The 24,558-nt window shown below is 37.4% G+C and overlaps 1 protein-coding gene across 1 annotated transcript; it reads left to right on the top strand.

The window, feature by feature from the left end:
- Nucleotides 1-1,215: 1,215 nt before the first annotated feature.
- Nucleotides 1,216-24,209, top strand: LOC140248533 (desmoglein-4-like). Its single transcript, XM_072329338.1, has 16 exons — nt 1,216-1,263; nt 7,710-7,745; nt 8,093-8,221; nt 9,436-9,591; nt 9,715-9,862; nt 10,465-10,628; nt 10,954-11,088; nt 11,347-11,532; nt 11,712-11,971; nt 12,972-13,114; nt 13,318-13,533; nt 14,748-15,323; nt 17,282-17,430; nt 17,921-17,981; nt 20,043-20,251; nt 23,238-24,209. The coding sequence occupies exons 1-16, from the start codon at nt 1,216-1,218 to the stop codon at nt 24,207-24,209; spliced, it is 3,588 nt and encodes a 1,195-aa protein (XP_072185439.1).
- Nucleotides 24,210-24,558: the final 349 nt, after the last annotated feature.

Raw genomic sequence — 24,558 nt, 5'->3', positions numbered from 1 at the left:
TCCTTGGAGACTCTCATGGTCAGGCTGGATGGGGTTCTGAGCAACCTGATGTAGCTGTAGGTGTTCCTGTTCATTGCAGGGGAGTCAAACTAGATGGCCTTTAAAGGTCCTTTCCAAATCAAAACGTTCTATGCCTCACTCCTCAGTGGGCTCAAGTAGCAAAAGTATGCCAGCTATATTGTACTTTTGAAAGTTGGAGCTTGTACCCTCCTCACAAGTCTACCAGCATAGTGATTACTCACTTTTTTTCCCTCCGGTGTGCCAGAAGGCAGTTACAAAGCCTTCAGTGCAGCAAAAAGAGATCAATTGCTGAGTAGAGGTTTCTTCATCCCTCACATATTTGTTCCCATGCTATCCCAAATGAGGCCTGAAGTGAGTACATCCTCCCTTTGCTCTCCACCACCAATCACTTCAAGCAGCTCTCCAGGTTCTCTGGCACAAGGAGTGCATTTTTCCATCTCCTTCATGTCAACAAGAGCACAACCCATAGGAAAGGAGAGGTATGGCATGCAAGTAATGAAAGCAAAAAGTCTCCTTTCTCTGTTTCTGAATGTTTCTTTGGTCCAAGAGGAAAAACACTTCCCCAAATAAATATGTTCATTTTTTTAATGACAAAAAAGTGCTTGGAGTACTGCACTTCTGGGGATAATGTGCATGGAACTGACTCCTTGCCTGACAGTAAACAAATGAACATGTATTTTTAACTCAATCATTTCTTAAAGTCTGTATTCCCCTACAGTAATATTCATAAAGCTCCTCTGTTGTACTCAGTGTAAGGAGAAAACTGGCAAATGCATTCAAAGAGAAGATAAGTTACCATTTTAATGATTCCTTATGTTGTAATTTATAAATCACTCAGTATCTTCCTCGCAAAGCTTGCCTTCTGTTTTTAAAACGTACCCTTTTGTATCTAACAAAGGGTTTCAGTGCAATAAGCATTAAGGTGTGTCTCTTAGCTTTTACCTGCAAGCAATAATGATGTTGTCAAGCATTTCAGATGAGACCAGCCCAGGATTTTGGGGTGGGGAAAAACACTCTGTTATACAGCAACTTCAGTGCTTCCTTCAGAGGGAGGCAGAGACACCTTGAAAGGCTGAGTATAAGGACATCTACCGAGTGCCTTTTTGCATAGACACCAGAGTGGGGGGGGGGAGGGAAAAGGAACAGGCTTGCAACCATAACTCAGTTGGACTTGTATCCAAGAAGTCAGATGCAATGGATTGGCTCCCTCACCGAACAGCTGCTCTTCTGTTCCTCTTATTGGTAAGTCAAATTTTACAATATCTGGAAACTTTGTCCTTGCGCCGACTGAATCCTCCTCAGCAGCTCATTACATTTCTAGGTGTAAACTAATAACGCCTCCCCTTCCCCACCAGAAAATCTTGTGAATTTAGCATGAGTCTCATTTTAAGTTGCATGTCTAAAGATTCTATAAAAGTAATTTAGGTTTTCATTAAATGCTGACAAACATTTCTTTTGATTACAATTTCTTAGTCTTTTGATGCTTAATATATAATTTTCCACGTTTAATGCTTGACTTTTCAGGAGAATGTTGTTATGGATATAATTTAAGGAGTCCCTTTTTAAAGTAAAAATAACCTGATAATCTGACTGGATATTATTTTGTTCTATATTTTTTCTTCAATTGAGAGAAGGCAAAGAGCAAATATGCTTTTCTAAACTGGATAGTTTCACAACTGGATGAATCTTATGGCTATAATCAAGAGAAAAGGATGAAATGTAGTGAAAATTATATCCAAGCAAAAATCAAGAGGTTGCCCATTATTTCACACTACAAAGAACTCCTACCTTCCAGTGAGCATGTGTCGGGGCAGCCATGTGCCAAGCAAGTGAATGCATGATGAAAGTGTCACTCCTTAGGTTTGTTTTTCTTACTGTAGAAGGAAAGTTGTGGCTATGGTGAATCGAAATAGTTGTACAATGTGTTCATCAAGGCATGGAACTTACCAAGAAATGACTTAAAGGAATTACAGTCGCCCTTTTCTCCTGCATTGTGTTGTTGTTTTTTTTTCCTTTGCATGGACTTTTTCACTCATCTGTGCTGCTCATTTAAATTCACGTAGAGCATTAGAGCCCTGAAGACTAAAAAGGATAGAATTTATTATATTGTTATGTTTTCTTGTGGCTTTTGATTTACATAATGTATTAGTTTGTTAACTTCATGTCACTGTCATCTCTGGGGCTGTGGTGGTCAGGAAAAAAGGGGTATGTTTTGTAGCATACAAAATCCTGAGACTTGCTTAGAGAAGGAAATCCATGGGTCGTATCTTGCAGGCGTCAGTAAGGTAGAACTACCTCACACAAGGCAGCTGCCAGGAAAACAGTGACTAAACTTGGCGAAAGTACGCTGTTGTTCGGATGCGTTTCTACTTGTATAATGAAGCAAGCAGGTCTCCAAGATTGGCATGTTGCACATTGTGCTAAGAGTGCCAGATTTTTATACAACATCAGTGAATATTAATTTTACTCAGTTACCTGATGTTACATACTCTGGATGGGTTAAAGTTTAAAAAAGAATTTCACTGCATTGCATTTGAATCTATCGATTCAGAGCTTTCACTCTTTTATCTTCCCTCTTCAACTCTTCAAAATTTTCATTCTTTCAGTATATTGTTTTGATTCTGACTCATTTGGGATGTGTGAAGAAAAAGGAGTGACCAGGAAAACTGACACTATATTTTGATGAGTATCAAATATTCAAACTCACAGAGGAAACGATGGTTGCTCTTGTTGTGTGCTTCCCTGCACAGCAGTGGTCCTGGTGGCATGTATAGAGTAATAGTATCTTTCAGCACCACAGAGGAAAGTGATGGACAAATTGTAGAGATTAAGTATACTATGTAAATTGTTTTAGTGCAAGACTGAAAAACAGTCTTAGCTTTTGGCTCAATTAATTTTTCATGAAAATTATCTGTCTTAGTGTGTGACTTAGTATATGGTTAATAACATGTATCAAATGAAAAGTCTGTGGAGTCATACACATTTTAGCATGCTAGTGCACTTTCGAAAAAAAGAAAACTTACCAGCTCTGAAACTAATAATTCTCCATACGTATTTCACCATTGGTGGGACTGATTCTGCAACCCCTGCTCACATGACTTCAAAGGCATTATTCTCATGAGTAAGGGAGTTCTGTTTGTGGTACTTGTGTCGACACGTTTTATGGAAATAACCTGTTTGATCAGGTATGACTCTTCTCCTGCCAGCCATCATGTGACAGCTAATAATTTTAAATTCACCACATCTCTCATATGCACTTCTGTCTGGCTATATTTTCCCATGTCTTATCTATGCTTTATTTTCCAGTTGTAAGGCACTAGTTGCACCTCCGACTCATAAGCTGAGCAGTACTTAAGAATATTTAAGGGCCCAAACTTTTCCACTTCAGTACTTGCGTACCAAACATCTATCAGGGCGTAGCCAGAGAACTGTAAGCTACTCTGAAAAATTAAAAAAAAAAAAAAAAAAAAAAAAAAAAAAAAAAAAAAAGGTTGTAGAAATAAAAAATAAAGCAGTTCTGCATCAAAAGTATCAACTAAGATGAGCTTCTTAAATCTGCAGTTACTCTCCTGAGTAAAAATGGCTCCTAAATGGCATTCAGAGCTAGAGTGTTAGTTAAAGATTGTAATGAGTCTTAAAGTGCTAAGACATATTAGAATTCTGGCTTAATCAATGATTTGTTGAGGAGAGCATGATTAGAGCATATCTAATCTGAAAAACTAAAATTTGAATGATAATGGCTTACAACATCCATCAAAATCATTTTTCTACTCATTTTTCTAATGGTTGGGCTCAGTTACTCCACGGAAATTCATTATTTCTGTATGACTTGTCTTTGCCACTTTGCTCAGTAGGAAAGAAGCAATGTCAGTGGAAACTTTCCCAAAATGGTCTTTTCTTTGAGTAAATACATTAAAAATATATGCAATTTTGGAATTTATTCCTCTGACTGACATGAATATTATTATATTTCAGATGAAATAAGAATGGGACCCTCTATCTGGGGTACAGTACAAAAAAACTGACTTCATATGCTAAGGCAGAAATAAACAGAAACACCGAACTTTTGCAGAATTACAAGACAAACTGACAGAAAAGTCATTCCCCCAAATTCCCCCCTTAAATCTGAAAGCACATTCATTAGTGACCTGCAAAAATCAAAAGTACAGAGAAAAACTGATCATTCTTTTTATTTAAAAGTTATCAAATGGCTTATTTTTAAGATTGAATTGAGTCTTATATTTCAGGTTTGGTTGTCATATTTAACATGCATAGGTACATCTTTTCTTAAAGGAGTGCAGTACGCATAATGGGAAGGGCTCATATTTCAACTCTTTGCTGGTCAAAGCTTTGGCTGAGTAAGACGTAAAAGTCTCAAAACGCTGACACAACCAGAGCTACTATGGCACCCTGATGAGTCATATAATGTATGTGAGTTCTCAGCACTCCTCCCATCACAGCCAGTAACAATACCGCTGTTGACTTCAAAGAGTGAGAAGGAGATCCAATATGAATAATGCTGGGAAGATGTTAAAGGCATGTTCAGTCATTTAGATACGAGTAGGTGGAGGAGGGAGGATTCCGTAAGTGTGTATAATATTGCTTGGCAGTCAATTGATAATTAGTTAATTTGTGTTTGTAAATTGCTTTGAAGGTGCAAAGAACCATGCACATCCTATGGGCCTAATTCTGTTCCCAGTTACATCAGAATAAACCTAGAATAACTCAAGTTTGACTCTAAGGCACCATCTTCTATACCAGGTTCATCATAATAAAATACAGGTTTTCAGGCAGGCTACTGTGAGAATGATTGTCACAATAAAAATGTCTTCTCCTTGCACTTCTCCCAGCCCACACCAGAAACAGCTTGTGCAACAAGCCTCAAGTTTCTCTGCATTTTTCAGGGACGGCATATCTTGATTTCATCCTGGTCATCTTGCAGTCCCAAGGTCTTCAAGATGCATCTCACATATTTCAGTGCCTCATATTGTTTTTATTGTCATTAATCACTGAATCTCTGGAAAGTACAGAATGCAGACAATCAGGTACTAGTTTAAAAATGACAATTCTTCACTGTTTAGAAGAGTACCAAACTAGCTTGAAGACAGACAGCAAAATGTACTTCTTCACTGGAAATTGCACTGGAAAAAAAAGGGTTTGCATCACATAGAGATGTTAAACATTGGCAGCTGGAGTTGAGGGGAGCTTTCTAACTGCTAATGAATGGAAAATATTAGGAAGGCAGGAGATTCTTCAGCACTGGATCATGTTGAATAGAACTGTTTAAGTTTAACCTGTGAACCAGGCAACTTCATCTGGTGTCTGTCTGCCCTCAATCCTGAAACACAGCAGTAAGAAAGAGAGTTACTGAATAAAGACATCAAGTTTGTCAGATCAGTATTTTCAAGAAACATCATAAACTGTACTGAGGACTCTGGATTCAAAACCATCAAGATTTCTTTAATGATTTTTCTATTAGCAACATGTTGTAGCAGGATTTTTGCCTTCACCAGTAAGGGACAAAGCTGGAAACATGGGGCCTTAATTTAAAATTGACAACATTACTGATGAATAAATTATTGGAGCTCCCATCATTGGTTCTCCAGTGGATGAAACTCCAGTGTAAAAAGGATATTCTTCATTTCTTGGAAGCAGAACTTCATATAGGCTAAGTTAGGGGGTGTCATGAATATTCATGTCCTTAAAGAAGAGAATTCTACACTTTTCTTTACAGAGACAGCCAACACAGCTTTTCACCTAGGCCTTTTAAGCACAAAAGTGACATGACTGGATGTGAAATATTAATTTCACTGTTAAATAACAGAATATGCCATAGGATGCAGTGAGCAGACAAGACTCACTGGCATTGCAGTAGAAGGTGTATACCCATAATTTTCTGGGTCAAGACAATTGCTTGCATGCCAGAAAGGATTTCAGCCTAAGGGTGGAGAGGATTTTGCTGTACTTGCCAAAGCAAGCTCTGTTATGACAGTGTGATCAAGTGATATGAAACGTTGAATCAGTGCAATTTCTGGTGACTTTATCAGTCAGCCTCTCTGGCGAGGGTGTAATCAGCACCTTCCACTCTCCCACGTTTCCCCAAGCCACAAAGGGGATTTAAAAAGTACAGGCTTTAGTTACTACCAAGGTGAAAGCACCCCACAGCTTAAATGGATTCTAATACTGCAGACTGCCTTCTCCAAGATGAGTAATGACTGCATATGGATGCTAACTGAAGATTTAAAAAGTCACCAAGATATTAAAAGCTATACTGATGTGTTTAACACAGCATGAACCTGTCTATTTCCTTTTCAGAGACCAAAAATGACTGTAACAATTTTCCTGAAAAGTTATTTGCTTAGCAGTTTGTGTCAATATCATGCTCAAAGATACAAGCAAACAAAGAAATGTACTCTGTGGGTAGTTTCATAAATATCCAGGTACTGTATGCAGCAAAGAGGCAGAGTCACATTATAAACTCTCTCTTCACAGATTAATCTAATCTCACTCTATTGCATGAAAAGATATTTTAACATGAATTAAGAGGAAAATAGTCTGTGCCTATCTTCCAGTCTTGAGTGAAAAACCTTGCAATTGTCTTGAACTTACGAAACTCCCATGACGTGAAGTTACTAACAAGGAAAAGATCACCACAGATTATATCCACACAGTGTCTGTCCTAAAATACACAAGACAGAATGTCAGTCAAAAAAAATAAAATAAAAATGAAATGAAATAACCAAACTTTACTGGGAAACTATACAAACATGGAAAATTGGTAACTGGAACCATTAGTCACATTTGGCAAGAAAAGGCAAACTCTGCAACAGCTTTTTGAGTCATGTAGATATTTTGTTTCTCCCAGTGATGAATGAAGCAAGCATCCAGTCCTGCAAATCCATGTTCTTCACCTTTCATGATCTGAAGACAGCAGAAGTAGATCCTAAACCTAAGCTCTGAAGAGATACGTTGACTAAGTGAATTTCATTTTCACACTTTATTTAGGAAGAAGGTTAATGAAACCATGCTTTCTTTTAAATTGTACTAATCAAGACATTGATGATCTCTATGATTTTAGTTTTAAAATAATTTCATATTGCACCTGATCCTCTGAACTTTATTTACTCAAGCCTTTAGTTATATAGCTAGACCTCAAATCAAAGCCCACTGAACGCCAGGTGAAATCTGCCTGCCTACTTCAGCTGTCTTTCTATTATAATTTAACCTCAAGAAAGCTTTTTCTCCTTTTGTTTAAATTGTATATTGAAGCATTTTAGGTCTACTGTGGACTAAGTGAGAAAAAGAAATTATTAGAATAAATCTTACCACTATTACTTTCTCTTTTTTTTCAGCTGAGATGGCTACAATCTAAAAATCCATGTGAAAACTGCATTTTGATAATAGGTATAACTTGAAATTTGCTATAGCACATCTCTTCACAGTGCCCTGAAAGACAGAAATAATTTTAAATGTATTAATTTTCAAGGAATTGAAATGATGGATATAGGAAAAAATAAATAAATAAACAGTATAATGAAATTTACAGAAATACTTCAGCTGTGACCTAGATAAGTTATTGAAACAGACCTCAGAGAACATACTACTCCGTCTCCGCAATTCTGCAATGTACAGAAATACTGCATTTTACCCCGCATTTTTTTATGCTAATCTTTTTATCATTCTTGCAGGTACTCTTGGATTTCAGCACAGGATTTCATGTAGAGGTAATAAATATTTCTTTAGAAACTGTTTTTTATATAATGAAACATAATTTAAGAACAACATGGAAAATACAAAGGCATTTCTGAGCTTGAAGGTTGAAAATATGTTTAAATATTAAACAGCTGCAGGTAACAACATGCCCATCCCCTCAAAAGATTTTTTCCTGCACTGGAATACTTGTAAAGTATACTTGTACAGTCTTAGAGTTTGGGACTCGCTAATGTATTAAAAACGTATATTCTATAAAAATGTATTTATTCCTTCTTGTTGGGGGATGTTTTAAATATCTGAATTAATTTAAAATATATGAAGGTTGATGATCACATGACACTGTAACTCTGTGTCAAAGGTAAAAGAATGGAATGGAAATGGAACGGCAAGATGGAAAACCTTCAGAAGACAAAAACGTGAATGGATAAAATTTGCTGCAGCTTGTAGAGAAGGAGAAGATAATTCTAAAAGGAATCCAATTGCCAGAGTAAGTAGAAAGCATAGAAGAGGTGTGCACTGACAGGGAAGCTTTTTCTAAAGACATGCTGATAAAAGACATTTAAAAGCACATTTGCTTAGAAGAGTCAAAGCAAGGAACGTAGAATAAAAGAAAGGTGACTAAGAAATTCCAGCTCAGATGAGACAGTCGCATAAGGCAAATGCGCACAGCTGCTGAGGAGTGACCAAAAGCTTCCTAGAACATTGCAGTCAATCCTCTTCCTGGAGAGCTCCAACCACAGTCTCCATATTGTGCAGTGTCTGTGTATTATTAGATCAAGATATTCTTTTCTCTCTCACTCTGAGAAACAACTTGAGTGAGCACAAGTTCATGGATGGTGACTGACTCATGTAGACAACAAAGCAAAGCGCTTGGGCTCCATGTTATAAGAAAGGCATAAAAATATTAGAGAGAGTCCAAACAAGGGCAACAAAAATGGTGAAGAGTCTAGAGTCCAAGACCTATGGAAAGCAGCTGATGTCTCTTGGTTTCCTCAGCCCACAGCAGAGAAGCCATGGGGAAAGACCTCATGGCAGCCACTGCTCCTGACAGGGTGTGGTGGGGGCAGCGCTGAGCTCTGCTCTCTGCTACAGCAAGGCCAGAGGGAATGGCATGGAGCTATATAAACAAAGGCCACCAAAAGTATGTACGTTTTCATTAGTGCATTGAAATGTCATGGAGCTGTGTCGGGGGTGGGGGGGGGGGGGTTAGGGAAAGGGTCTGCACCAGAGGCTGGTGGGCATGGAGCAGGCTGCCCTGGGCTGTGGTCATGGACCCAAGTACTAGACTTTAAGGAGCATTTGGACGAAACTGATTTTGGCTGGTGTTGTGTTGGATTCAGTGATCTTGTGGGTCTCCTCCAATTCAGGGTATTCTGTGATTTTATGATTCTATCATCTCTCCACGATAGTGTCCCTAAGGAGGTCCAGCTACTCTTGGAAGTTTCTGTCCCCTAACAGCTGCACTTCACTGCTAGGAGCCTGAGAAAGAGAAATCTTGTCCAGTACTCAAACGCAGATGCAGCTGTAGGCCGACTGTTTTGCAGAAAAGACTTGAATTTGTTCAGTAGATAGAATCTTGTGATATGTGGTTGGGAAAAAAACTGACATAAAGAATTTTTAAGACTAACAGTAGGGGAAAAGAGCACTGCAGGTGTTCTCTGCAAAGTTTTGAGTATAAATTACTATTATCTATTATTGCAGATTCGATCAGACTGTGAAGAGAATAATCCAGTCACATACAGCATCTCTGGAGTTGGAATTGATAGTGCCCCTTATGGAATATTTGTTGTTAACCCAAGAACAGGAGAAATTAATATAACATCAATAGTGGACAGGGAAGTGACCCCGGTATTTGTTGTAAGTACACCTTGATTTAATTCCCTTTTTAATGATGGATGTAGCTTGGAACAGGAGAAGCACAAGATTGCTGCTTTTCTTCCTTTGCTTTTAGTTTTAAATTGAGTAAATATCTTTACCTAGATACGCTGCTTCGCAAAACACTCAGTGACTGGTATGGATTTGGAACCACCTCTTGAACTTCGAGTCAGAGTTCTGGATATAAATGATAATCCTCCTGTATTTGCACAATCAGTATTTACTGGATCTGTTGAAGAATGCAGTATGGACAGTGAGTAGCTATGTATGCCTATTATGGTAAAGTCAGTGAAGAATCCAGAATATTGTTCATATAAACCTGGTTCCATTTCAAATATTTGTATTTGCATCCTAAATGTTGCAGTTGCAGTAGAATATTGATAAATAAGTCCCTTATTAAGTACTTAAAGTTCATATTATTGGAATCATATTGGGATTCAGTAGATACAGGGGAATAACACTGAGTGTGTTACACTTAATTGTGGTTAATGCTCATATCTGACCTTCTAGAAAATTTCATGTGGAGATTTCTTATGTAGATACCTACAGGCTCAGTACTCACCAATTTTGCATACTCCCTGTGGTGACTTAAGGAGGGTCAGCAAAAATCTTTCTTTCACCTAACATTAGGTTTTAATGTATTTTGAAGTCATTCACATTTCATCATAATCAGAACAAAATTAAGCTGCTGTTTGTCTTCATAAATGTCAACAATAAGATGGCATTCTGTCATTTTTTATGCACCAGGTATTTAGCACCATCTTTTTTTTTTTTTTTTCTTTTTCTTTTTTCCCTATAGGAACAAAGAAGATTTTATAATTTGGTTTTAATTTTTATTATTTTTTTTATTCACAGACACACTGGTGATGAAAATAATTGCATCAGATGCTGATGAACCAAATCACTTGAACTCTAAAATTGCCTTCAAGATAGAGAGTCAGGAGCCTTCAGGCCAGCCTATGTTTATTATGAACAAATACACTGGAGAACTCCATCTAGCAAATTATCTTGACAGAGAGGTACTATTTCTATTTCCCAAGTCAAATGACATGATGCTGTTGTGTATCTTTAAGAGTGATATGATGCCAGGGCACATGGGAGGGAAGCGAGGTGGAGAGGAAAGAGAGAAAAAGTGTGCCTTTAAAAATATAAAAATAAAAAAGAATTTTATTTTTTTTTTTAAAAGTAAAATGGGGAAAATACATATTTTTATATGTGTTAAAATGAAACATCAGAGGGAAATTCCTGTATAAAAAAAAAAAAAAAAAAAAAAAAGTGGCAAAACAACAGTATTTATAAGATGAAGAGATTCTTGTAACACTATAATTTCTTTCTCTGTGGCAGCAACACAGTAGTTACACTTTGGTCGTGAAGGCATCAGACCGGGATGGAGCAGCAGATGGAATTTCCTCCCATTGTAGCTGTCATGTGAAAGTTATTGATGTCAATGACAACTTCCCAACTCTTGCTCAAAGCTCTGTAAGTTTTTAAAACCAAAAGCATCGTGATCAGAAAGCACAAACCCATTTCTGCTAAGCTTCCTCTGCAAACATTTGGAGTGACACAGCTCTTTATATCTGCAATCAAAATCACACTTCACACAGAACGCACGGGGTTTTTTTATTTAAATTTTAATTAATTTATTTTTTTTTAATATTAACTGTGGACAGGACATTCTTAAACAAAATTCTCTGTGGTCAGCTGTGTTTGCTAAGAAGTATTTATCTGTCATTCCAGTTTTCAGCAAGCATTTCAGAAAATTCACTCAGTTCAGAAATTCTACGAATACAAGCCCTGGATGCTGATGAAGAGTTTAGTGACAATTGGTTGGCAGAATTTTTCTTTATATCTGGTAATGAAGATAACTGCTTTGAAATTGTTACAGATCCAGCTACAAATCAAGGAATCCTCAGAGTAATTAAGGTATGGATAAGTACTGCTATTCAGCTGTTGAAATAATCATATTAAAATTGTTTTAATTGTTAAAAAAAATAATTAACAACTCTGTCAGTCAAGTATTTAAAATAGCGTAGTTTGAATACTTTAAATAAGGTTGAAGTCCAGAAGTTTTGTTTTCTGTTTTTCCATGTTTTCTTTTTTAGGAACTGAATTATGAACATATCCCAACCCACACACTGAGCATTGGTGTCAGGAACAGAGCTGAATTCCACCATTCTGTTATGTCTCAATATCAAGTCATTGGAACACCCCTCATAGTAGAAGTAAAAAACGTGATTGAGCCACCAAGATTTAACCCATCTGCATTGATCTTATCTGTACCACAAAGAACAAGGGTGAATTATGTTGTGGGAACGTACACAGCCTTCGATGAGGACACAGGCACTACAGCAAATAATGTTATGTAAGCTCTGTTCCACATTACCCCTCAGATGGAAAAATTCTTCAAGATTACAATTGAATAAGTAATTGGTAATCTCTATCGCAGTTGAAGAAGTAGGAGGGGTGCTTACAAAGAGTATTTTAAAAACAGCAGAAAAAAAATGCTTAACAGAATAATAGAAATAGAGTAGTATATTCTTATGCGATGATTGCTCTTGTTTCCCAGCGTACTTTTCTTAGCCTTGTGCATGAAACAAAGATATTATTCTTCTATCAAGCTGCAATTTAAATAAATCAGAACAGATTTTTGTGACTTAACTTAGGAATATTCTTTTTGTGAGATCTGAAACACTAAAAATAGAGAGTCTGTCAGCATCTCTAAATAAGACAAGCAGTAAACCATAATAAGGACAACATTATAAAATCAGAATATAAGTCACTATTGGCTCACTTCATAGTAAAAACTAAATAAATTGATTTTGTATTTATTCCTGCTGAAATTCATGGCAGTTTTAATAGAAAAATACTTTGTTTTTAAACAAATATAGAAATAAATGCAGCCAAATTAAAAAAAAAAAAAAAAGAAAGTTCTTCATAAATCTGGAAAATTGTTAGCAAACACAACCATAGAATGTTATCGGAAGAGTCATGGATTTAGCAACTGATAGTATCATGAGTTCTATCAAAGCTTTACAGGATCCAGATAGATTACATTTCCTTTTGGATTGTCATATCACTTTTAAAATCTAATGGGCTCTGTGCACTTCCTTTATTCCTGGATATTTTATGGTGTACCTCTTTTGAAATCTACAGAAACCTTGCTTGAATAGGGTGAAATGCAGTGGCATCTAGCATAGCCTAAAGAAAAGTTTTCTGAAGTGACAAGTATAATTTACAAAATGAATATGAAGTAGACCACTATATCATATGGAGTCCATGCTAACTGAAATAATTTATTCCACTGAAATAACTAGGTCTTTTATTCAACTTTATTCTGAATATTTTTCCTAAACCAAATACAGATACAGTATAGGACGTGATCCAGGTGCCTGGTTCAGAATCAATCAAAACACTGGGGAAATCACATTAAGCAAAGTTATTGACTGGGAATCCACCTATGTAACAAATGGGCAGTACACAGCAGAAGTTCTGGCTATTACCAGAGGTAAGAAACAGATTTCTGAAACAAAACAATTCATTTTGTATATATATATATATATATATATATATATATATATACACACACACATATACACACATATACACACATATACATACATATATTAAATTCCATGTTTTCCCACCTGAACTCATTGTTTATAGTATCAGTATTACCTCCTGATCATAAATACCTTCTTCTTTTTACAGGGGTTCCTCGTTATACTGCTACTGGAACCATTGTACTTACAATGCAAGACACCAGAGACAACTGTCCAGTTATTAATACAGGATTAAGGAAAGTGTGTATGCATTCCCCATCAGTGATTATCACAGCAAAGAGCATAAATGATCAGTATGCCCTCCCCTTTACATTCAGCATACACGGTGAACCTCAAACCACGTGGATTATCAGATCAATAAATGGTAAGCTTACATTTTATAACAGTATATCATAGTAATAAGCTCCTATCTGTAATAACAGATTAGGATACATTTTACAAGCAAAAATGTAAAATGGTCATTAAAATATATTATTTTCACTTTAATGTGATTTTATGTTTATATGAATACAAAGAGAAATTGCTCATGTACATGTATTAATGTTAGAATTGTATATGTATTAATGTTAGAATTGAAGGAGAATCATCACATGCATCTCATTTAGTTCTCGTCTTTTAAAGGAGATGAAAAACGTGCTGGTCAAAAGAAAACAGCAAAATTGTGCATGAGTCTAACTATGATAAGCGGTTCTATTGGTCTAAACCCAATGAGGCAATTCAAAAGCAATAATTTGACACCTTTTTATTTTTATTTTATCTAAGAAAAAAGTAGATAATAATATATTTAATAATATATTTTTCTAAGTATATGACAAGTCTCATGTTAATAAAAAGTTCTTAGCTGGTCTTTATTTTTATGAGAGTCTTATGAAAATGGCAAATAAAGATTACAGGTTTTGCAGTTCATGCTTCAAATTCTTCTTGTTTATATCTCTATGAAAACACTTCAGTCTCTGAGCTTATCCAGTTTCCTCAAAGAGAAGTGGAATAGCTAATGAATTCATCAAACCTCATACTTCACCAAATGACAAAATTTGTATAACTTACTGCATGCGTAGAAGGTTATATTAAATAGTAAATATCATATCTTGGTCTCATTTTTCCTGAACTGATGCAAATGTAACATTAAATATATATATATATATATTAACAACTGAAATACCTTTTGAAAAACAGAAAGCATAAATTTATACTGGGAAAGTGAAAATTCCTAGGGAGAGAAAAGAAAGTGTATAAAAATTGCAATTTATATTAAACATCATGGGAATAAAAGTGAGGAAAATCATTTGGAAGGTATAAGAATGTGCAGTAGCATCATTTATGTTTCTGAAGCTAAAAAGTGATGACTAGACTGATCTAGCTGAAGTTTTCCAAAACTGAAAAATACCAGCATAGATCAAGATAATATTTCAGCTTTGAATAAGTACTGTCCGTGCATAAATAACTGAAGATCTAATATAAGAATGAAGAGCAAATCTAATGAAGACATTGACAATACTCACAAAAAGTAAAAAGATATTTGCAGTATTTAAAGTCAACACCTTAATCTAAACATTTTTCTTATTTTCCCCCCCAAAGCTTCCTCTGCAGAATTAATAAATCAGAACATGGACTTTTACCTTTACAAGATCTCTATCAGAGTAAGAGATAGCCAAGGTCGAACTTGCTTGCAGCCATATGTGATTCCTCTGCAAGCTTGTCGATGTGACAGTCGCAATTACTGCAGCAGTGGAGCCACAAAAATAATTATCATTGGAGGTGGTGGTGGTGCTGCTGGTGGAGGTGGTGCTGGTGGAGGTGGTGCTGGTGGAGGTGGCGCTGGTGGAGGTGGTGCTGGTGGTGGTGGAGCTGGTGGTGGTGCTGGAGGTGGTGGTGCTGGAGGTGGAGGTGCTGGAGGTGGTGGTGCTGGTGGTGACGGAAGCCAGGGTGGTGGAGGAACGGGACAAGACTATGGTGGGTACGAAGGAGGTGGCGGCATTGACTCCTACACAGACACTGACGCTGGTGGAGAAACTGGTGGTTACGACAGTTATACTGGAGTGACTGATAATGATTACGGCAGAAATGACTATGGTGGATACGCCCAAACTGGTACTACCACACTTAGCGGTCCTGCCATTGGCCTGATGTTTCTTGGTGGATTAATATTTGTTCGTAAGTATAAAATTAAGAAATTGATTCTATTAACTGTTTTAAAAGTGTATTTTTTATTTTCCTTATGGCTTTTTTGGTCAATTATTTACTTGTGAACTCCCATGGTAAACTCAGAAAGAAAGAAAAAAAAAAAAAAAAGTTTTAAATAAGAATATGTTTATATATTCATATACTACATATATACATATATTTCATTCAGAAATAATGATTCCCATTCTAAAAATTTAGGTTTTTTTCTTAGGTATTATTCTGTTCTCAGACCACTAGTCAGGGTCAAAATATTTAGCAGAAGATTCAAAAGATTCTGGGCAAGAGCTGCTCCTATTACTTTACAGCATTTGTAATGTTGTAATTTGTTCTGTAGTTACATTACTAAAACAAATGGATCAAGTCAGGTATGAAAAGATGCAAGGCACAAACTTCCTTTGAACTTTAAGCCGGATTTCACCTGTAGAAACACAAAGTTCATCAGCTTATTTTTTTCATTTTTTAAATTAAAATTATATATATATATATTATTTTTTTAAATTTTAAAAGTTTGTTTGTTTTTTTTTTTAAATTAGCTAGTGTTGCTACATAATATGTCTGTTAAAAAATAGTAATGTCTGTGATAACAGGATCAAAGCAGATCATTCATTCATTCATTCATTCTTGTGTCCCAGTATTTTTGAAGAAGCATGAGTTTAAGGGAGAATAATGAGTCAACCTAGATTTTATGCAACGTATTAACTTCAGCAATTACTTCCCAGGCCACCACAGTCATTCATAATTGTTCTTCTTTCATGATGTGAGTATCAGTGCAGAAATACTGACTACAACAACTATGGAGACCTGATTTTTTGAAAAGGGTAGTCATATTGGGTCTTGGTCTCTAATTAGTGGGAATCGACATGCAAAATTTTGAAGCTGTAAAAGGCCATCTTATTTGTAGTTCCCATGTGGTTAATGTTACAGAACAGACTACCCTCCTGCCTTCAGAAACCTCTTCTAGTCAGGGGTCTGAAATAAATACATCCTTATTAATGACGTGTGAAGTAGCACTTCGTGCACTGTATAGCCCTTTCTCTTTACCAAAGAGAAAAGTTTTGATGTTCAAGTGAAAGTTTTAGATACTTTGGTTAGTTTGCTGTAGGCAGTTGTCTCCTTGCTAACTCTGAAGGAATACTAGGTTACTAACTTAGTTATCTAGGTTAACAGGCTAAACACAACCACAGTGAATATCACAGCCCTTTCCTAAAATGAGCAACATTTTTTTTATTTTGTTTTTTTTGTTTGTTTGTTTGTTTTATGCTAGTTTTGAAAGGAATCAGCAATGCACAACACTAAATTCTTGCAAGAAATAAACATAGTACATTGCATTGAGAAACCTGACTCACTCTGTCTAATCATTGGTTAAAACTGGGATTTGGAGTTTGACTGTATTATCTTTCAAAAAAACATCAAGTACAGGCGATGTGGAAATGAAACAGGAGTGTTAGACAAAGATCACTGCAGCCAGACAGATAGCTCTCTGTTTCTATTGATTCTCTTCTAATGTGTACTTCTTTTCAATTACAATGTCTGAAGAGAAAAACATATTCATCTACATCAAGTATGAATATCATTGAATGCTATATATAGCAAGACTGGTTTTGTTTGTTTAATTTTCATGCATCTGCATCTTATACTCATTCAGTTGAGGCAGATCATAGTCTGTTCCCAGGCATATAAGCATAAAATTGGAGTAGCAGCTCTACTCCACCCTAATTTTGCTCTGCCATAACTAAAGGCAAAATTATTCTGAGTACCCAAATTCATACATTTTCAAAAGCAGCTAATGATTCTGAAAGCTAGACTTGCAGGCTGCTTAGTTTGAAACATTTTAAAAAAGACATTTCCAAAAGTTATTGGTCACTTGTAGCTATTTTTATGAAGAACAGATGTCCTAAATAGCTGTTTCCTGTTTCTTTCCTGTTAAGTGATTCCAATTTTGATGTCAATGAGTGATTGTTGTGGCTGCGGACCTGGAGCTGCAGCTGGAGTTGGAACTGGATTTGAACCTGTACCTGAATGCACAGAAGGTGCAATTCATCCATGGGGAATAGAAGGTGCACAGCCTGAAGATAGGGTCAGTACATTCTGTGTTTCAAAAGTTCACAGTAATTTGTGTTTACAGAAAAGATTCCATTTGCCTAGAAGCAAGAAGGGATGGTAACACTTTGATGTCTTCTAAAAGAAGCCTGGCATTTTCAGCCATTAACAGACAGGCATAAAAACTGATTGATTCTTAATTAGTACTTGCGGATGGAAATTTTGTGCTTCAGGTTGTACTGGTTAGCATGGCCCAACAGTTTGATCTTGTTCCCTCAGCCAAGTAATAACTGACAAGCTTTTCAAATGCAAGGTAGGGGGAAATAAGAGAAACCCTCTTCACTAATCATGTTTTACATTGACAGTGAAAAACACTTTTGGTCTTTTTTTTTTTTTTTTTTAAGAGCTGGAATTTATAACTCATTGACAGTTCAGACTGGTAATTTCTTAACTTGATTCACAAAGTCTTGTTCTTCATACGGGAATTTCAAAGTCATCATTCAAGGAATTCAAATATTGTTTTCCAGGATGTCTCACACATTCTCGCTCCAACAACAGCTGCTGGAGGTGATTTTGGTGAGCCCTCTGGTAAGAAGATCTTAAGATTTTCAATGTTTACTCTCGTTAAGCTATCTTTCAGTACTCTGTGTCCTCTGGCTCAAGGAGCACACTGTTTTCTCAGCTACAACCCAGCCCTTCCAGTCTTGCCTCCACTCCAAATTGGCACTATTAGGATTTCCAGCATGTACAAAGCATCTGAGGTTTGAGCCCTGAATATGAGTAGATTCATTTCTGCAAACTATTTCCAGCTAGCAGATGGAGGCTCTTTTCAAGATACCAGTATTAGAAGAAATCAATTTCAAGACCAAATCAAGAAAATTTTCTTTTATAACCTAGTGGTGAAAGATTAATTTCTTCCTAATTTCCAGGCTCTGCTTAGAGAATAGGATCTATTGAGTAGCCAGTTAATTAACTGCCTAATTGTGTGCAGCTTAGATATAGTGCTGGCACACAACATAACGAATGAAGTGCTTTTGTGATAAGGTTTCTCCTGGAATTTGTTATCCGTAGAGTGTATGTTTCCCCACTTCTTTCAGTAAAGATGCTGGTACACATCCATTTTCTCTAGCTTCTGATAGGAGGACACTTCACCCTGCAAGCAGCAATTTCTTTGATGAGTACTGATTAGCCAAAAATGTTATCATCTAGATATAAAGATAGTGGAACATTTAGGGTCATATATGGGAATTAACAGTCTTAATTCTCAGGGAACTTTTGCTGCTGTGACAGTTGAAAAGTTTAAGAATTTTGCCTGTGATTTACTTTATTTCCACTGTTTAGTATTGCTATATTGCTACAGTGTTAGCCCCAGGTTCAAATTCTATCTGCTGAGACCAAGATTAAATGTAAAAAAAAAGAAAAATATAATTTAGCCTATATTTCTTATTGTAAGCATAGCCAAGACTATTGTTTGCAATAACTTTATATTATATTACAGGGTAATATTTAAGATCACACTTTCATTGCTATCATACATGAAAAACTATGGAGAAGATAAAATTCGCTGGGTATGTTCTGGTTTAACCCAGCAGGTGACTCAGCACCACACAGTCATTCAACCAGTTTCCCCTTCCCAGTGCAATGGAGGAAATAATTTAAATAAATAAATAAATAAATAAGTAGAACTCATGGGTTGAGATAAAACTGTTCACTAAGATAAAGGAAAATAGTTATAACTACATATATATAAATATATATAACAAGTGATACACATATAATTGTTCACTGCTCTTGACTGATGCCCTAGGCATACTCATATCCCCATCAGAACTCTCCTTCCACATGATGTTATATGGTATGGAGTATCCCTTTGGACAATTTAAGTCAGCCAACCTGATTCCATTCCCTCACAGCTCCTTGGGCCCTTCACTGCAAATGACCTTGGCTCTGTACAATACTGCTTAGCAATAACTATAAACATCAGCATTATCAACATTGTTATTCTCCTAGAACCAAAACATAGCATCATACCAGATACTCCAAAGAAAACAATAACATCTCAGCTGAAACTGACAGTATGATTTTCTAATTTAGTATAAAGTTTATTTTCATTCTTTATTATTAACATCAGTTATGATCAACTCTTGTTCACCTGAATCTCCATTAATATTCTAACAACTAGAAAATATTAAAGGATTTACAAAGCTGTTTCTTTCAGTGACAGTCATAGAATCATAGAATGGCAAGTCTTTGACAAACTGACTTTAACTCCAGAGGGATTATATATATAGATGTATATATTTGCATAAGTACCCATAAGCATTATCTTATTTGCTAACGCAAATCCCATGGTAGTATATACATACACCAGAGAGAGAAATCTCCCCTATTACAGAAGTCAATCATTGATCTTTTAAAGCATGTATGCTCAGCCTCACAAATAAAATCCAGGTTTTATATGTCTTCCAGTATAAACGTCATTTTTATTGCAGTTTCAATGTTTGGCACGTGTGTAGAACTGTGTCTAAAATTAGTCTAAAATACCTTTAGATGATCAGTACTATCATTACACTCCTTACAAAAACAACTGACAAATTCTGCAAAAATTTTCACAGAGCACAGGAGGAATAACTTATTTTCTGTTTGCAGATATATATACAAATACATATGGAGGAGGAGGAGTAGTAGCGTCTGGTGTGGAAGAAACTACAGGAGTTGGTTATGGCACTGGTACTGGTTATGGAACAGCTGGAGGAATTTCTGGAACCGGGGAAGCAAAAGGGTCAGTTGGAGGAACAATAAAAGAATATCGAGAAGGAGGGGTGAACATGGCTTTCCTAGACAACTACTTCTCTGAGGTAATGACATGGTCTTTTTTGGGGTTATATCTGTGAGACTGTTGTTACGCTATCCTCCAAAAGTGAGATTATGGAAACACAAAATTATAGTATCACAGAAACACAGAATCATAGAAACATGGAATCATTTACATTGGAAAAGACATTTAAGATCATGGAGTCATCGACCTACCACTAAACCATGTCCCCAAGCATCACATATACATGCCTCTTAAATAATTCCAGGGATGGTGATTCCACAACTTCCATGGACAGCCCATTTCAATTTCTAACTATAAATAATTCCACTCTACTGAAACTTCTATGATACATAACTGATGTGAGAACTTAATGTATTATTAGAAAAAAACAAAACAAAATGGGATATTAATAATACTGCTTTGGAGTTGTTGGCATAGGAGTCTTAATTACTCAGCAGGACTCCTTTTTATAAAATTGGTGGAAACATTGTGGCTATTGGCAAGTACTTAAATTATTTCAACTTAATAAGTGACCATCAAATCTATCTGTTTTCCATTGTTTTTAGTGTATAAACAGAGATTTACAATGTGAAGTTGTTCACAAGTACTTATTCTAGAGATTGTTTAAGTTAGTAACTTTATCACTTAAGGAACTGCTATCATTGGCTCATTTTCTTCCATATTTTTATTGCCATTTCTGCTCCCTAAAAGACCTGTAAACAGCATATGACACAAATACACCACTTTTTAATCAGGAAAATATTAATTAGTCTTTACACACAGAGTTTACATGATTAATGGGATATATTTTTATGATCAGCATGAAATACATGTAAGATGCAGTACTTTAAGCACATATAAAACTCAAAATCATATAAAAATTTAACATCTAAAGATAATGTATCTCAAAATCTATGCAAGATTCAGTGGAGGAGATGAAATAGTGGTCCTGAAGTCCTGAACATAGATTTCATAAAGTCATAGAATCTCCAAGGTTGGAAAAGATTTACAAGATCACCCAGTCCAACCATCCACCAAGAACCAATATTTCCCAATAAACTACATCCCTCAATACAACACTGTCCTGTTTCTTGAACACCTCCAGGGATGGTGACACAACCACCTCCCTGGGCAGCCTATTCCAGTGCCTGACCACTCTCTTAGAGAAGTATGTCTTAACATCCAGCCTGAATCTCCCCTGATGCAACTTGAGGCCATTCCTTCTAGTTCTATTGCTGGTTATGTGGTAGGGGAGGCCAAATCCCACCTTAACACAGCCTCCCTTCAGGTAGTGGGAGAGAGCGATAAGGTCATCCCTCCTCTTCTCCAGACTGAGCAATCAGAGCTCCCTCAGCTGCTTTTTATAACATCTTTGCTCCAGACACTCCACCCCCAAACCCCACCCCCCACCCCAGTTTTGTTGCCCTTCTCTGAACATGCTCCAGGGTCTCAGTGTCATTCTTGTAGCAAAGGACCCAAAACTGCCCCTGGTGGCGCAGTGGTATAAAGTGCTGCTTGCAACACCAGAGGGCCCAGGGTCCGAATCCCCCCTGTGGCACAAGTGGTAGAAGTGCTGCTCTGCTACACAGAGGGGCTCGAATCCCGGGAGTTGGACTCAATGATCTCTAAGGTCCCTTCCAACTCGCACGATACTATGATACAATGATGATGAACTGAACACGGTACTTGAGGTGCAGCCTCTGATCTCTTCCCTGCTCCTGCTGGCAACTCTGTTTCTGATACAAGCCAGGATGCCATTGATCTTCTTGGCCACCTGGGCACACTGCTAGCTCTTGTTCAGCCAGGCATCAACCAATACCCACAGGTCCATTTCCTCTGCACAGCTTTCCAGCCATTCAGCCCCAAGCCTGTAGCATAGCTTGGAGTTGTTGTGACCAAAGTGCAAGACTTGATACTTGGTTATGTTGAACTTCATCCAATTGGCCTCAGCCCAGCAATCCAATCTGTCCAAATCCCTCTGCAGGGCCTTCCTCCCCCCAGGCAGATCACCATTTCCTCCCAACTTGGTGTCATCTGCAAACTTACGGAGTACACTCAATGCCCTCATCCAGATCATCAGTAAGGATACAGAACAGGACAGGCTCCAGTACCAGACCCCTGATTTCTCCAAGACTGTGATCTACACAGCTGGCCTAGGAATACTATTTATTAATTTTCAGCTTGCCATATCTATCCCCACAAATCACCTCTTCTACTGACAGTTTCGGTCTTCCAGCTCCCTGCCTCCTCTCCCTCCTGGGCCTCCATTTTTGTCTTTCTCTATGTCTTTCAACTTCACCCCTCTTTAAATTCAACTCTTTCCTTCTCTGTGTCTCCTCCATGATCATCCTGTCAGCATCAGCTTCATCCCAAAGCATCAATCTCTTTCCCGCTCAAAATGGATTCTCCACTGGGCACACCATGCCTTCCTCACTGTGGTCAACACTCACTGACCTTCCCTCTGTCCAGGTTTCCTTGCTTCTCTCCTTGCTACCCTGCTTCAGTTCTCTACCTACTACTTTGTCTGGACACAGCTGCCCAAGAAGGATTTTCCTTTCCATTCATCCCACAGTGAGACCTGCTGTCAGCAAACCGATACCACCATTCCTTGGCTGTCTTGGTTAGCTCTGTTTGTGTTATCCTCTCCCACCATTTCAAAACTTTAACAAAGGATTGTTTTTATCAAAATAAAAAATACTGGATAAGACTGTGGGGGCAAGAAGGCAGGAAATATCTAATAAAATTATTGCTAGCATATATTTCTTTTATATAAAATCTCTAGTCTCTGTAGTAACTTTTTAATAAAATCTGAGATATTAAGTGTTTTCAGAAACAAGAAAATATGAGTAGCATTTGGGTAAAGCTTATTTCAAGGTCAAAAACATTTTGATGATTTTTCTTTTGTCCTGTGATGTTCTTTTTTAGTTAGCTTGGCCCTACTGCAATAGGGAAACCTCACTATGGTTTCAGCCATCACTGTTAAAAACTTGACACTTTGTTTACTTTTCCATTTTTGCAAACTACAGAAAGCATTTGTGTATGCAGATGAAGATGAAGGTCGGCCAGCAAATGACTGCCTATTAATATATGATCATGAAGGAATAGGTACTCCTGTTGGCTCTGTTGGTTGCTGCAGCTTTATTGGAGAAGATACAGATGAAACATACTTGGAAACTTTAGGACCAAAATTTAAGACTTTGGCAGAGATCTGTCTGGGCAAGGAGATCGAACCATTCCCTGATGCCAACCCACCTTGGCCAGGTATTAACGTCAACTTTCCCAACACTGAATGTGACCTAAACCTCCCACCACCTGGAACCACAATCCTTGTTAACGGATCTGCACCTATGGCTCCCCCAGTTGGCACTACCACTGTTGTTACTGAAAACACCTATACATCTGCATCTACCGTACAGCCCCCACGGCCAATGCCTGATCCTTTGCTCCACGGCAATGTGACGGTGACAGAGACCTATGCCTCCGGTTCTCCTTCTCTTTGTGTTGATCCACTGCGTGCATCCAATGTCGTTGTAACAGAAAGGGTTGTTGGTCCCGCGTCTGCCTCTGATTTGCGTGGCATGCTAGATATCCCTGATCTTACAGATGGGTCCAACGTAATTGTCACAGAAAGAGTCATTGCGCCTAACTCCCGGCTCCCAGCATCTCTGAGCATTCCCGATTTGGTAGATGGGTCAAATGTGGTAGTGACAGAAAGAGTGTTCAGGCCTGCCTCTGGGATGCCAGGCAGCTTAATAAATATACCCTCAGAGTTATCCAATGCCCATAATGTGGTGGTCACTGAGAGAGTAGTGTCAGGGTCTGGGATGAGCAACGTGACAGGGGGAGGACTAGGAGGAGCCAGCCTGGGTGGACTGAGCAGCACGGGCCAAATGCTCAGTGCTGACTGTCACCTTGGTCAGGCAATGGGTACAGCATCCCCTGGCACCTCCCGGAGAAGAGTGACAAAGTACAGCACCGTGCAATACTCCAGCCAGTAAGGCTCCTGTCAGCACACCTCCTCAGTAAAATTACCACTTGCACCAATTAGCTGCCACCCACCAAGAATATTGTCATTATTTGTAACTACCACACAGCACTGAAATTACAGGGATTCATCCTTGAGTAAGGATCTCAGAAGGATGCCCTGTTACAAAGTCAGAAAATGTCAGTGAAAGGAAAGTTGATGTTAGCTCCAAATTTTGTTCTCTCTCTCCACAGAGCTTTCAGCATGTACATACAGGCACTAATGTTTTTGGAGAGAGATCTGATTACTAAGCAGATCAGTGAGAGGGGATCTTTGTGTGCATGCAGTATCAGCATGAATTAATGTAACATGGAAGAGTGTTA

Source organism: Excalfactoria chinensis, chromosome 2 (genome assembly GCF_039878825.1).
Source record: "Excalfactoria chinensis isolate bCotChi1 chromosome 2, bCotChi1.hap2, whole genome shotgun sequence".
In the NCBI taxonomy this organism is placed as follows: Eukaryota; Metazoa; Chordata; class Aves; order Galliformes; family Phasianidae; genus Excalfactoria; species Excalfactoria chinensis.
The sequence above is the reverse complement of the archived record's forward strand: the minus strand, read 5'-3'. Positions and strand labels throughout refer to the sequence as shown.